The following is a 13,538-nucleotide window of genomic DNA, read 5'->3' as shown; positions in this document are numbered from 1 at the left end:
CAGCCAGTGATATACAAATGGTAGAAACACATCCCACCCCGAGGGAATGATCATAAACAGGATTATCAGGTCCACACTTGGTTGGTTAAATAGGACCTTGGTCTGCTCTCAAGACCAGGCCAGTGGTGCCACTTGTCAGTCCTTACTCCCAAATTATTCACTTAGCTATTTAAACAGAGACCCTTCGCTGGTGTGCATTAAAAGGGCACAGATAAAGAAAGCAACCTGAGAAATGCCCAAGAACCTGGAAGGAACTGAAATCTGCCCAGAGGGAGGGAGAACATCTGCATCTCACTCATGCTACTTGACTGAACACAAGGCCCAGTTCATTGGCTTCCAAGAACTTGATCTACATCTCGAAGTAAGCCTGAAAAAACACCCTTCCTTTCATTGCAACTCACGGTCATTTTTTAAAACTGCTTTGGAAATATTAGGAGGGTAAGTAAAAAACTGCAAAAAGTAAACACTGAATTAAACTTCACAAAAACATCTCATGTGGGCTTTCAAAATCACTGTCAAAATAAAACTATGCACAGAATTTTCTTTTAGGGAATGTGGAGGCATTTCTAAACAAGACACAAAACCCAGGAGCCATTAAAAAATAATTAAAAAATTGGGCAAGTTCATCATAAACAAAGTCAAAGACAAAATGGGGAAATATTTGCATCACATATCACAGATGAAGAGCTCATTTCCTTGTAATATAAAAAGTTCCCACAAGTCATTAAGACTTTTACCCAACAGAAAACAGGCGAGGGCCAAAAACAGTCGACAGAAAAGGAATGCACATGGTTTTCAAATATACGCAAAGATGTCTACTTCACTCGAAAAGAGAAATGCAGAGAAATGCGAGGTAATGTAACTCACACGTCACCTGTCAGCTAGTCAAGGGCAACACTGCTGGCAAGCTCCCAGAGACACAGGCAACTCTAGACACGGTGGAGGTGGTGGGAATTGTACTTGTCTGAACAGGGCACCTGCGCAGCAGCTATCAAAATTCAAAACGCATGTTCCTTGAACCAAATGGTTTACTTTGAGGAATCTATCCTATAAGATAGGTTCACATTTCACACACCAGGATGAGATATCTATATGGGGACATTTGTTGCAGTATTACTTAGAAAATGATTGGAAATAACCTAAAAATCCTTAGATTAACCTAATTTAGCTTTTAAGAAATTAATTTAGATGAACCTCCTTTATTTTTTAAAAAACGTAACCCAGACTACCTCTGGGGACTGTAGACACTGGTGACGGCGGCCACGTCCAAAGGTGGGAGTGGCAGTAAGATTTGTAACCGCTTTTGCATCTTTAGAAAAATTTGGTGTGGCCCTCCAAAAACAAATTACCCAAAATACCGAAATAATAAAAGACTGTTCTTTCCTAATGTTAGTTCTTAAAATTACACAAAAGTTCATACAATTATTATTAACTTTTGCTGATACATCTCTAGAAAAACTCAGTGAATACATTAACAAATTTCTTATGAATATGGGGCCTTGGGATACTTCCAAGTTGAATTAGAATCTTTGAACAGAAAACTAAAAAAATGGCTCCAGGTGCCTCTTGAAGAACTTCATACCGGGGAATGCTGCTGTCATTCTAGCCAGCTGTGGCAGCAACTCAGAAACCGCTTATCGCCCCAGGCAAGCGGTCCCCGTTAGGACCCGGCTTCATCTACAGAATGCTGCTAATGCACCTAATGCACCTACTTCCTCCGTTTCCGAGGATCCTGAATCTCAAATAGTAACCCTGAGCTCATCCGGTATTGGGTGATTTACTGATCTTTGGTGAAACCGCCTGGTAACTCGGTAGCAATGTCTGATGGCAGTTAACAGAGCAAGAACCCCACGATCCTATCCTGGCTTTTTCACTGAGGGGAGGGGTGTCACGGGGGAGAAGGGACAGGCTGTCTGCAAGTAGATGCTGCTACATCCATGCTGTCAGTCCACAGATCTTGTCAAGGACACGGTATTTTGTGCAATGCTTGGTTCTGGGTCTACCAGTGCATTTTAAGTGAGCACTATCTATATGGAAGAATTGGCTCAGGTATTCTACCGATGTTAGTAATTTTTGGCATGGACTTATGTACTTAACGCACAAAGGTATATTATTAAAATGAATAGTTACTTGGAAAAAGTAGTTTTAAAAAATCATTTTCTATATATCCCATACATTTTAAAACATGTTCGTCATACTATTTATTTGTTTTTAAACTATTTAAAATAGGAAATATATACACCCATGGTTCAAAATTGAAAGTCTAAGGATGAACAGTGAGTGTTAAGTCTCCTTTCCAACACCCTTCCCTCAGCTTCCCAGTTTCCCTTCCCACAGATTCTACCTCCTATGTTTCCTTGGGATACTTTACACACATGCAAACAGATTCCCCTTTTTACTATGTTGTACTCCTTAATACCAGTTTCTTAATGAAAATAAAGACAGTGAGAGTTGCTGTAACCAACCAAAACTTTCCTCTAAACGAGGATTAACTTTTAAGTAAAGAACTCATAGTTATGAGTGTGCTCTCCCCCATCTAACTAAGGGCTTTCCTCCTTAGCCCCCACTTCTTCAGTCTTATGCAGTCTGTCACCCCATAAGTTCTGGCTGTACTAGTTCTGACGGTGCTGCTGACGGATAAACGTTTACAGTGCTTATATATAAGAGGAAGAGATGCAAAGTCACAGGGAAACTATTTTCCTTTCCCAGTATGACGATGAAGTACTCTAAAATGCATTAACTGCAGCTCTTAGTGTAGCAGTATCTTCGGATACAACCCTTTACCTCGTCGAAAAGTACATTCATACTGCACCACAGTGATTCTTAACTTTTGCGGGGAGGGACAGGGTCACCACTGGGGAAACCAGAAAAGCTTACCCAGAAAAACACATACATTCTCACTGGACCAGAGGCGTGGCTGCTACAGAATCAGGTTATTAACACCTAATCTTCTCACTAACAAGCCACGATCAAGGGACCTACTGAGGAGGCAGCAATAAGACACACATAAGAAGGGAGATGATAATGTAAGAATCAATTAAATGCTATGAAGAGTTCACTATTTGCTTGTCTGGAAAAAAAAAAAAAAAAGAAAAACTGAGTAGATGCCTGCTGGAGCTTTATAATTTTAAATCTTGAGGTAAAATTAATTGTTCTGAGAATGCAATTCTGTATGTAACTCAACCAATGAAGCTAAATACAAAATAAAACGTTCCTTGAATTTCATCACAATAAATGGCTGTTCTTTTATTATTACTGTATCTATGTTTGTGGAAATAGAATACAGGTAATTTAATCTTGTCTTTTTTTTTTTTTCCCAAGTAGCATGGCCTTTCAATTGAGGGGAAAAAATTAAAATGAGGTTACAGAAAGTTACACTTCCCTGAATAATCAAAGTAAATACAATTTACAAATTCACTGAGAAATGAACAGAAGAGCCCCGGGAAGCAAAAGCTTCCTCAGCAGCCAATTTAGTTGGTGATGGTTTCTTTTCCATTCATAGGAACAAAGATGATACTGGATCCCAGCAGATTTTAATGGAAGAATTTCATTCATTTTCTTTCTCAAAATGTTGTTCTTTTTATTTAAGAAATTATATATAAAAGTAAGTGTTTTAAATCAGTTAAGCAGTTTAGATGGATATAAATATTCCAGCTCTTTAAAAGGGATTTTAAAAAGTAAAAACAGCATTAATCCATAAACTTAGATATGCTGGCAGAAAACCTCAATACAAGCCTAACTTCTCAAATATACTTGGATCTAATGTAGCTGAATTTTCCCTCTATGGGACTCAGAAGTTACTACCAATTTCCACTCCCTTCACAAAGCACTTTTGTTCTCTTCTTATAAATCCTTTAAGATTTAAAGCCATTCAACTGTTCTGCTGAAAACTATCTTTAGGAACAAAATGTATTTCGATCATTACTCCTTTTACAGATACCCTCTTTAAATCAAAATGGAACATCTTGTAATAAGACCTTTCTTATCTCACAGATAAAGAAAAAGCATCTACCGACTATCCTTAGGATTTCTATCTCAGCCAGGTGGCGGGTTTTCTCATCCTTTACAGGGAAAGAATTGCATGGCTCAAACATGCCAGCCAGGCATGCGACTGAAAGCGGCACGCCTGGAGTCAGAGCTAACATGCAACTTAGGGGCACATGGTAATAACAGAACAGTCCACAATTCATTGGCACATATGACCTTCAAAAAAAAAAAAAAAAAACCAGAAGAAGAAAGAAAGATAAGCAAGACTGAACGCACTGCAAATGAGCACTAAAGCCATGGAAATGTTACGTGGTCCACAGAGGGTGCATGACTGTGAAATGGAGACTGAACTGCACAAACAGGAAGGGTGCTCAACCACAATCTGGACACTCGCTTGTAGAAACTAAATGTGTGCTTTCGGAAAATTCACCTAGAAGACTTTAAAATTCATTTATAAATTTCTAACTCTTCTAAGAAATCTAGCATTTGTTATAACGCACTGTGAACTTCCAAAATATTGTATAACTGTAGAAGGTCCAAGGGAAAACATGGTTTATACAAAGACATACGATTTTTCATTAGTGTAAACCGGCAAATTTTATTCAAACCTAATGAACTCATGTAAGACTGGACCGCGTGTCCCGGTTACGGAGTCTCCCTGCACCACCACCCTGGGGATTATGCAGAGGCACTACCTTCCAGGTGAAAGTGCCTCAGTCAGAGCTACCACGGCAATCCCATCATAAAGGCCCGCTGCCTAGGACCACCTCCCACCACTCTTTGGCTAAACACTACTCTCTCATAAAGGCTGCAGGTTTTAATGTTTTCTTTTCAGGTTGGCATGATACAAATGGCAGCAGACAAAAACAATGTTAAAAAAATAAACCAAATAAAAGGCTGTACACAAGAACTTAAGTTTATTGCAAACAAAAACAAAAACAAAACAAAAAAGAGAGAGAGGGAAAGAGAGAAAATGGTCAGAAGCACAACACATAAGGTTAAGAATTTAAAAGCATCTTACATTCTGCCCTAATGGCAGCATAATTAATAGGAACAAACGGCCGTCTCGCTGCCTGCCGCAGCCGGAGGGTATTTTTGCAGACCTGACGAGCAAATTTTGTGAAATACGTAGTGTGAAGGAAGAAAGCCTGGCGGGTCTTCACAGCAGACTTTGGGCTCCCAGTGTTCCGGACCGGCATCCCCTGCATGGCCTGGCGGGACATGTGGCTTCGAACACGGGGGTCCTGCAGGATCAGACACCAACAAACACGTAAAGAACAGAGCTGGGCAAGGGCAGTGCTGTCTGCATTATGCTCAAGGAAAAGTGCAGTTTTTAAATCTGCCACTGAAGCATCTATAACTTAATACGCTGCCCTGAAGAATTAAAAAGTGTGTACTTCTGGAAAGAAGGTGGGGACATAGGAAGAAAACTGGGTTTGGAGTCGGGGGTGGGCATCTGTGTGATCCTACACTTTTATTTTTAAATTGACCCTAACAATCCAAAACTATGTTCACGCCAGTGGGTTAATGAGATTGTGTGTGTGTGCGGGGGGGGGGGGGGGGGGGGGGTGTTTTAAATATTGAAGGACTCCTGAGATCCTGTTAATGCTCAAATAGAACAGTCTCCCTCTGGCAGACCTGGGTGCTTGATATCTGCTAAGAGAATGATACTGAATCATATTTCAACGGCTGTTCACCTCAAGATTAAGTCCACACCTCCTTGTGCCTCCTAGGAGCGCCCAGGAATAGAATAAATGTTCAATTTGTTACTTTATGTAATAAGACAGATTTTCAGTAACGCTCTACTTATACTAAGGCCTCCTACACACATTGTTCTTTTGTCTTGGTAATCTCACAAGACAAATATTTTGAATATCTGAAAAGATGTGATTTGTCCCTGCCCCTCTCTCCACACCCACCCTGAATATTGTGGTGCTTTGTTTAGCTATAAAAATAGCATTGTTTGCTTTTCAATTGTCTAACACTGTAACTTTGTTTTCAAGGACTGACGCAGGCACTGAAACCCACAAGGGCTATGCTCACGTACCTCCGTAGGTGGGCTGGGAGACAGCTTCTCCTCTTCTGCCTGGGTGGGCATTTTCAGGCCCCCGTATTTTTTCCAGTAGAGCCAACAGGTTGCACACAGTCTGCACTGCATATTAGGTGGGCCCCAAGAATACCACTGATGAGACTGTGTAGCTAAAGATGCAGGAAGAGGAAGAAAAAATAAGGGATGCTATAGAATTTGTAACATCGATATACACAATCGAATATTTCCAAAAAGTATTCCAAATCTTCTTTCAGTTTACAATTTTATTTCTTTCCCCACCTTACAAGCCAAACATAAAAGTCTAATACATACCTATAGTTTTCAAGACTCAGAATTCATTAAAAACCACATATATATATACACATATACACCTCTCTCCCTCTCTCTATATATATATAGTGTTAGTAAAATGAAATGTACAACTATGTACATTGTACATAGTTGATATATTTTTTATGTTTATTTAAAATTACAAACAAGAACATAATCTCTTAATGAGGTATTGGTGACATTATTATCTATGTTTCTTCCAACCAAAGTATCCTGGAATGGGAGAGGGAAGAGAACTAATGGTTATTAAACATCTACTTAGTGCCTAGTTTTTGTCTCTGCCAGCCTCTGGTAGGTTTTAGACATGGATGAATAAATTGGGACCCTAAGCCATAGCTGGTGGGGCTCAGTTGGTTGGCGTATCTCTCATAAACCAAAAGGTCACAGGTTCGATTCCTGGTCAGGGCACACGCCTAGGTTGCAGGTTTGGTCCCCAGTCAGAGCACATGTGAGAGGCAACTGATCCGAAGTCTCTCTCCCTCCCTTCCCCTATCTCTAAAAAATAAAGGAAAATTTTTTTAAAAAAATTGGGACCCTGAAGCCAAAAGCAAATACCACAGAATAGCATCATCTCCCAAACCTCTCCTGTGAGGGAATCTAGTCTGAGGACCACACACAGATGTCTCCTACAGAATTATGTGGAGCCTTTAATTTGTCAAAGTACAGTAAGAAACTCCTAAAGGGGATCTGATATATTTCACGGGACCATGGTTTGCACACAGCTAATTAACAACTCTGAATGCAGCTTAGCTAACAATGCCGTCTGTGGATACTCACAAACACAGGACCTCTGAGACACAAACCAAAGGAAACCCAATACTTAAGCACTCAGTGTCCGGGCGGAAGGGAAGGATGGGCATCTATTCACTCCAAGGCTACAATATCCTGCCCTCCACGCAGTGCTGGCCTCGCATACCTCCCACCCACCAGCGCCAGCACAGCTGCCTGCACGTCACTGGAGACAGGCCTCAAGTGAGAAAATAAAGCTCTGCTGGAAGACACTCACCGTAGCAGCTCTCACAGGCACGGCCTAAGAGGGGGTTCTGCGGCTGGAACGTGGTCCCCACGGCTCCATTCACAGCACCAGGTTTGCCATTGCTGGTAGATATTTGGTTGGGATTTGGTTTGCTGCTTTCAATGAAATGTAAAGTAAGGTCATAAAAATGACTTGTACAAAAAACAAGGCAGAAGGCCCTACATTTAATTACTGATTTATATGATCTACACATAAACACATTTGATGTCTGATAAAGAAGAAATACACTGGAAGAGTGAACCCAGACCAGCTGGTGTAGCTCAGTTGGTTGGACACCAGCCAGCAGACCAACAGGTCGCCCATTTGATTCTGGTCAGGGCACATGCCTGGGTTGTGGGGTCCGTCCCCAGTCAGGGTGCATACAGAGGCAGCCAATCAAGGTTTCTCTCCCTTTCTCCCTCCCTTGCCCCCTAAAATCAAAAATTAAAATTAAAAAAAAAAAAGTGAAGCCAAACCATCATCTTTACAAAACAAGGCTATATACAAACCAATCTCTTATGCCTGACACAAAATTAATACAGCCGTATCTCTTCTCCACCCAAATACAATTTCTTTAGGACACCATCGGATGCTTTTGAAGATATAGGTTACTAAGCTTTATCAGATATCACAAATTCTCCTGAGAAAATAAAATACTTTTATGGATCACATAAATTTAGCCAAAGGTGATGTGCCGTGTCCAGAGAACACCCCTGAGCCGCTCCTGCCGACTCTCGAGGGGACTGCACAAAAGCAGCCCGTCCCACACACACGCTGGGTGCCCACAGGCGCCTCCAGAGGCAAGCCAGCACTTCAGGAGCTCCTAACTGCCCGTGATGATAATTTCTGTTATGTCTGAACTTCTTTGAGGAAGACTACACAGCATTGAAAATTAGAAAAACCAATAAATGTATTTTGAGGTTTTTGTCTTCAAGAAAAAAATTTTAGGAGGAAAAAGGTGACATCTATCAGAACTGTACATGCAAATTTCCCAAAGGCCACACTTCCCCAGAAACATGGAGCCCGGGTTACCCGCGTGCTTGCTGTGTACACATGGCTAACTTGTCCCCACCTAGGGTAGGCTAACTCCCCTGCTCACGAGCCACGCCTGATAATATTGGGTTGGCCAAAAAGTCTGTAGGGTTTTTTCTGAAAAATGAAAGGCACATTTTTCATTTTCACCAATTACTTTATTGATGTGGATGTTTTGAGTATGTCAGCTATCTCCTGCGTGGTATAATGTGGACTGTTCTCAATTAATGTCTTGATTTCACCACTACCAACTTCAACTGGTCTGCCTGACTGTGGAGCATCATCCAGTGAGTCTGCAGCATGAAGCTTCACAAACCACTTCTGACACGTTCGATCAGTCACAGCCCCTTCTCCATACGCTGCACAGTTCTTTTTCGGTGTTTCAGTTGTGCTTTTACCTTTCTTGAAATAATAAAGCATAACATGCCCAAAAATGTTGGGTAGTTTCTTCCATCTTCAATATTAAAATGGCTACTCAAAAATTCACCAATTTTGATGGGGGTTTTTTTTAGAGATAATATACATAATTTTATTACAGAATTTTTTTATAAAACAAAATGCAACATTCTAAAAAACCCAAAATTTACTATTGATACTAATTCCTATGAGTTTGCTGTGCTACCATACACAAGTCAAGAAATTAAAGAAACCATTAAATATTTAGAAACATTTAACATCCAAAGCCTTAAAAATCTAACTGTAGTAGCCCCTCAAAAAGCTACAACCTGCATTTTGAAAAAAGTATTTTCTCTACATAGAATCTTACCAGCTATACAAAAATCTGTACAGTTTTTATACTGAAGCTAATATTGAGCTGCACTTGAATTCACATTCTTAGCAAAACAAATGCCTGAGCACACACATACTCCATACGCATCATTACAGGATAGCCTTTTATTCTTCATCTTCATCCTCTTCCTCCTCCTAATCCTCTTCCTCTTCTTCCTCCTCCTCATCTTCTGGTTCGTTCTTCTTCTTTGAGCCTGCTGGCCTGCCGGGTCCCTTCTTTCCCACTTCACTTCTGCCTTTGGCACGGTATGCAGCAATATCCTTTTTGTACTTCTCCTTTAGCTTAGCTGCTTTTTGTTCATATGGTTGCTTATCTTTGGCTGACTGTTCAGACCACATTTCACCCAATTTTTTTGCAGTATCCCCAATGGATAAACCAGGGTGTTCACTTTTGATCTTTGGGCGATGTTCAGAGCAAAACAGGAAGAAGACGGAGGTCTTTTAGGAGCATTGGGATCTTTCTTCTTTCCCTTCTTATCACCTTTGGGAGGAACATAGTTTTTCATCTCCCTGTCTCAGCGAGCTTTGTCACTCTTTGCCATATCTTCGAACTTTGACTTCTCCTTTGCAGACATGGTCTTCCATCTCTCCGAGCATTTCTTGGAGAATTCAGAAAAGTTCATGGACGAGTCCGGGTGTTTCTTCTTGTGCTCCTCCCGGCAGGTCTGCACAGCGTACGAGGACATCTTGCCCCTCGGCTTGTTGGGGTTGCCTTTAGCCATGGTGATGGACGGCGTCTACCTGGTGGTAGGCTTTCCTCAGCGTCCCACCCAGCAGCAGGCTCCTGCCGAGGCGCTTCCCTCGCTGGGCTCCGGCGTGAACTGGTTTCTCCTTGATGTTTTTTTTTTTAAATGCACGCTGATATGACAGCTGTCACAATGCAATCTAACAAAATTGTTTCAAACGAAGTTAAAGGCAACTAAGTGCTACTAGAGCTACCTTACAGAAAAAACCAAAGAAACTTTTTGGCCAACCCAATACTGCACAGGTGTACATAGTATGCCCTCAATAAACTCATAACTCATTTAAGATGCATTTGTTCAGTGCCTGACCCAAAGGAGTTTTCATGTTTATTTGAGAGAAATAAATGCTGAAAGACTAAATGCTGAATGCTTCTATCTTCCATGGTGACTAAAGTAATGAAAGATCACTACTGTAAAGACACTTGGAGTTTCAACACAGAGTTGGCTCAGAAGGGTCCTCTTTGCCACATCGCATTCCCACAGTCCCAATTACCAGCAAAAGCCTAGTACGTAAACCTGGCCTGGTGGCAAATTAAGATTTCTTCCTGGCTTTGTTACTGTAACTCTTGGTGAAAAACCTCCACCACCCCCAGATGAAATCATTTGATCTCTGAGCACTCTGAGGTCCACATTCTACACAAAGGGCTATTATTTACATTTCTAACCTGTGCCAGCAATGTGCTTTGAAGACGAATTGGTTTTAAAAACACATTTTAAGCCCCCCAAAAAAGTATTTCTCTCCTTATAGTTTTCATTTGGAAATGTACAAAATGAAAAGTGGTGATTTAGAATGACTAAAATTTCCAAGGGATATAATAATATTTCTGATTTTTAAAAATCTGCTATAGATAGATAGACATGCTCACTCTTTGCAATTAAATGACCTCCCCAAAATATAAAAATTTCCAACATTTAACCTGTGGTTAAATATATGTGGAGAAAAAGAGCTAATACAAATTCACAGTTGAGCTATCTGGAAAAAATAAGAGTGAATACAACTTTATCTGTTCACCTGAATCTAGAAAGTTACTTGACTGAATAAACCACTGACCTTAATATTATAATAATTACAAAAGGAAAACAAGTGTGCAAAGACTGAATAAAGACATGTGAATCACTTAAACTATGTTTTGCAAAACCAAGAACCTACAGATTAATTCTCAGGGGAGAAATGATTGATGCTAATGTGACCATCTGAATAAACTTTCACTCTAAGCCAAACATGAAAAAGGTTTCAAAGCCATAGTACATGAAACTGCCCTTCTTTTATCTAATCTCAAATCCCGCCTCCCTGCATCTGTGCTCCAGGTCCCACCCCTCCCGTCCTCTTGATTCCCTTTCCTGGACCCTCCTCACTAACATGTAACATATTTCTCCTATTTTCAAAACTCTCGTGTTTCTCCACCCCAACCTACTCTGCAAAGCCAAGAGCTCTCTCTTGACTGTCATTTCCAGCCAGGTTTCTTGAGAGCTGCAAATCTTCACTATCCGCAGCTTCCTGGCTCACCTGCAGTCCTCACCGCTACATTAAAGATCACCGAGGACCTCCATGTGGCTCAATTCCCTGGCTAATTTTCACCAGCATCTGACACTGCTAATCTCTTCCCTTCCTTGAAACACATTCCTCTCTCAGCTTTGATGATAATGCACTCACCTTACCATCCTTTTACAGCTTTCATACTTTATCTGATAATATAAATACATGATTTAAGCTTGGTCCAAGGAGCTTTTTTCTTATTGCTCCTCCTAAGAAATCTCATCCATGGTTTAAAACACAGTATTAAGTATACAAAGTTGAGCTTCATCAGTTTTATGTGCTGATGAAGCTCAACTTTGTATCTATAGTCCAGAACTTCCCCCTGAGTTTAAGACCAATATATCTGACAATATATTCAACATCTCTTTATGGACGCAACAAACTCAGAACGACCTGATCTGGTTCTCTGCCACAGTTTCTTAGCTTGGTGAAAAGCACAGCAATCCACACAGCTGTGCTAGCAGAAACCTGGCACTCGACCCTGACATGGGCCCTCTACTCCTAAAACGCTAGTCAATCACCCCCAGGCAGAGCTCCAGGGCCACAACTCTAGGTCAACTTACTACCATCTTTCCTCCCCCAAAACTTCACAACTGGTCTCCTTACATCCACTCTTACTCCCTTCCCCAAACCATTCTCCAAAATACAGCCAGTGATCTTAAAGTATAAACTTGATCATAATACTTCCTTGCTTAAAATCCATTTCCGCTCTTCATCAGATGGATAAACCCCTGGCCCTTGCCTACCATGCCAGCCAGAGAAGAGCTGTTCCTCCCTCTTAGAACTTGTCACACTGGGCGGCAAGCTGTTCGGCATCTTCCTCCGGATACCAGAACGTAGCCCGTCTTCTTAACCTTTCTACCTCTAGTATTGAGCTGAGTTCTCTGCACAGAGGAAACTGCCAGGCTCAAAAGACTGATAGTATAAAATCATTCTTGATATATTATTTGTTCTTAAACATTCTATTTCAGAGTTAACTGGGAAGTTCTTCAAAGGACTCAAATTCTTATCCAACTCAATAATGCAGCTTCATATATTCTACTGATGTACATGGTTTACATAACTTCTTTATGAAGTATTTTTAAAAACTGTTTTAAGCTCCAAAAATCACTCACTTAGATCAGGGGTTGGCATAGTAAAATATTTTAAGCTTTGGTGATACCATAATTCTATCATAACCATTGAACTCTGCAATTATAGCACTAAAGCAGACATAGACAACACATAAAGGAACGAATATGGAAAATATGTAATATTTTATGAATATTATTGGCTCTGTTCCAATAATGTTTTATTTATTAAAAAACAGCCCTGGCTAGTGTGGCTCAGTGGACTGAGTGCCGGCCTGCAAACCAAAGGTTCAATGACTCGATTCCCAGTCAGGGCACATGCCTGGGTTGTAGGCCAGGTCCCCAGTAGGGGCGCGCAAGAAGCAACCACACATTTGAAGTTTCTCTCCCTCTCTTCCCCTCTCTAAAAAATAAATAAATAAAATCTTCAACCCCCTCCCCAAAACAAAACACAAACAAACAAACAAACATAGAGGATGCCCTGGTCGGTGTGGCTCAGTTGGTTGGAGCATTGTCCCATATACTGAAAGGTCACAGGTTCTGTTCCTTCCACATGACTAGAAGACTAGAAAACTGAGGTTGCAGGTTCAATCCCTGGTTGGGGAGCATGTGAGAGGCAACCAGTCAATGTTTCTCCCCCCGCCCCTCCTCTCTTTCTAAAAGCAATGGAGAAAATGTCCTCCCATGAGGGTCTGAAGAAGGAAGGATGAAGGAAGAAGAAGGTGGCAGCAGGTCAGATCTGGCCCACAGACTACATACAGTTTGCCAGTCTCTGACTCAGATCAAGGCTCCAAAGGCAATGCAGAACAGAAAATACTTGGTGAATCCTAGTTAAACATACTTTTCCTTTAATGTGACAGCACTGTAAAGTACAAGAAAGCTGGTGTGCTTGCTTTTCAAAATCTAAGACACGAGTCACAACAGTGTTTTGTTTGGGGAGTTATTCTTCTATAAATTAATCAAATAAAATATAAACCTTTCAAAA

The 13,538-nt window shown here is 40.9% G+C and overlaps 1 protein-coding gene and 1 pseudogene across 7 annotated transcripts in view; both read right to left on the bottom strand.

Moving 5' to 3' along the window:
* MTA3 (metastasis associated 1 family member 3) overlaps positions 1-13,538 on the bottom strand; it is a 158,429-nt gene that overhangs the window by 21,595 nt on the left and 123,296 nt on the right. For 4 of the 7 annotated variants that reach the window (XM_053924354.1, XM_053924355.1, XM_053924353.2 and 1 more), the window contains exons 12-14: positions 7,374-7,498; positions 6,036-6,186; positions 5,009-5,235 (exon numbers count right to left, since the gene is read on the bottom strand). In XM_053924354.1, coding sequence (XP_053780329.1) covers positions 5,009-5,235; positions 6,036-6,186; positions 7,374-7,498 — 503 coding nt within the window. Of the gene's footprint in view, positions 1-5,008; positions 5,236-6,034; positions 6,187-7,373; positions 7,499-13,538 lie in introns of all 7 variants that reach the window. The other 3 variants (XM_053924351.2, XM_053924350.1, XM_053924352.1) reach the window with 3 other exon arrangements.
* On the bottom strand, positions 7,505-12,532 carry LOC112297962 (high mobility group protein B2 pseudogene; annotated as a pseudogene).

Source organism: Desmodus rotundus, chromosome 5 (assembly GCF_022682495.2).
Source record: "Desmodus rotundus isolate HL8 chromosome 5, HLdesRot8A.1, whole genome shotgun sequence".
Lineage (NCBI taxonomy): Eukaryota > Metazoa > Chordata > Mammalia > Chiroptera > Phyllostomidae > Desmodus > Desmodus rotundus.
The sequence above is the reverse complement of the archived record's forward strand: the minus strand, read 5'-3'. Positions and strand labels throughout refer to the sequence as shown.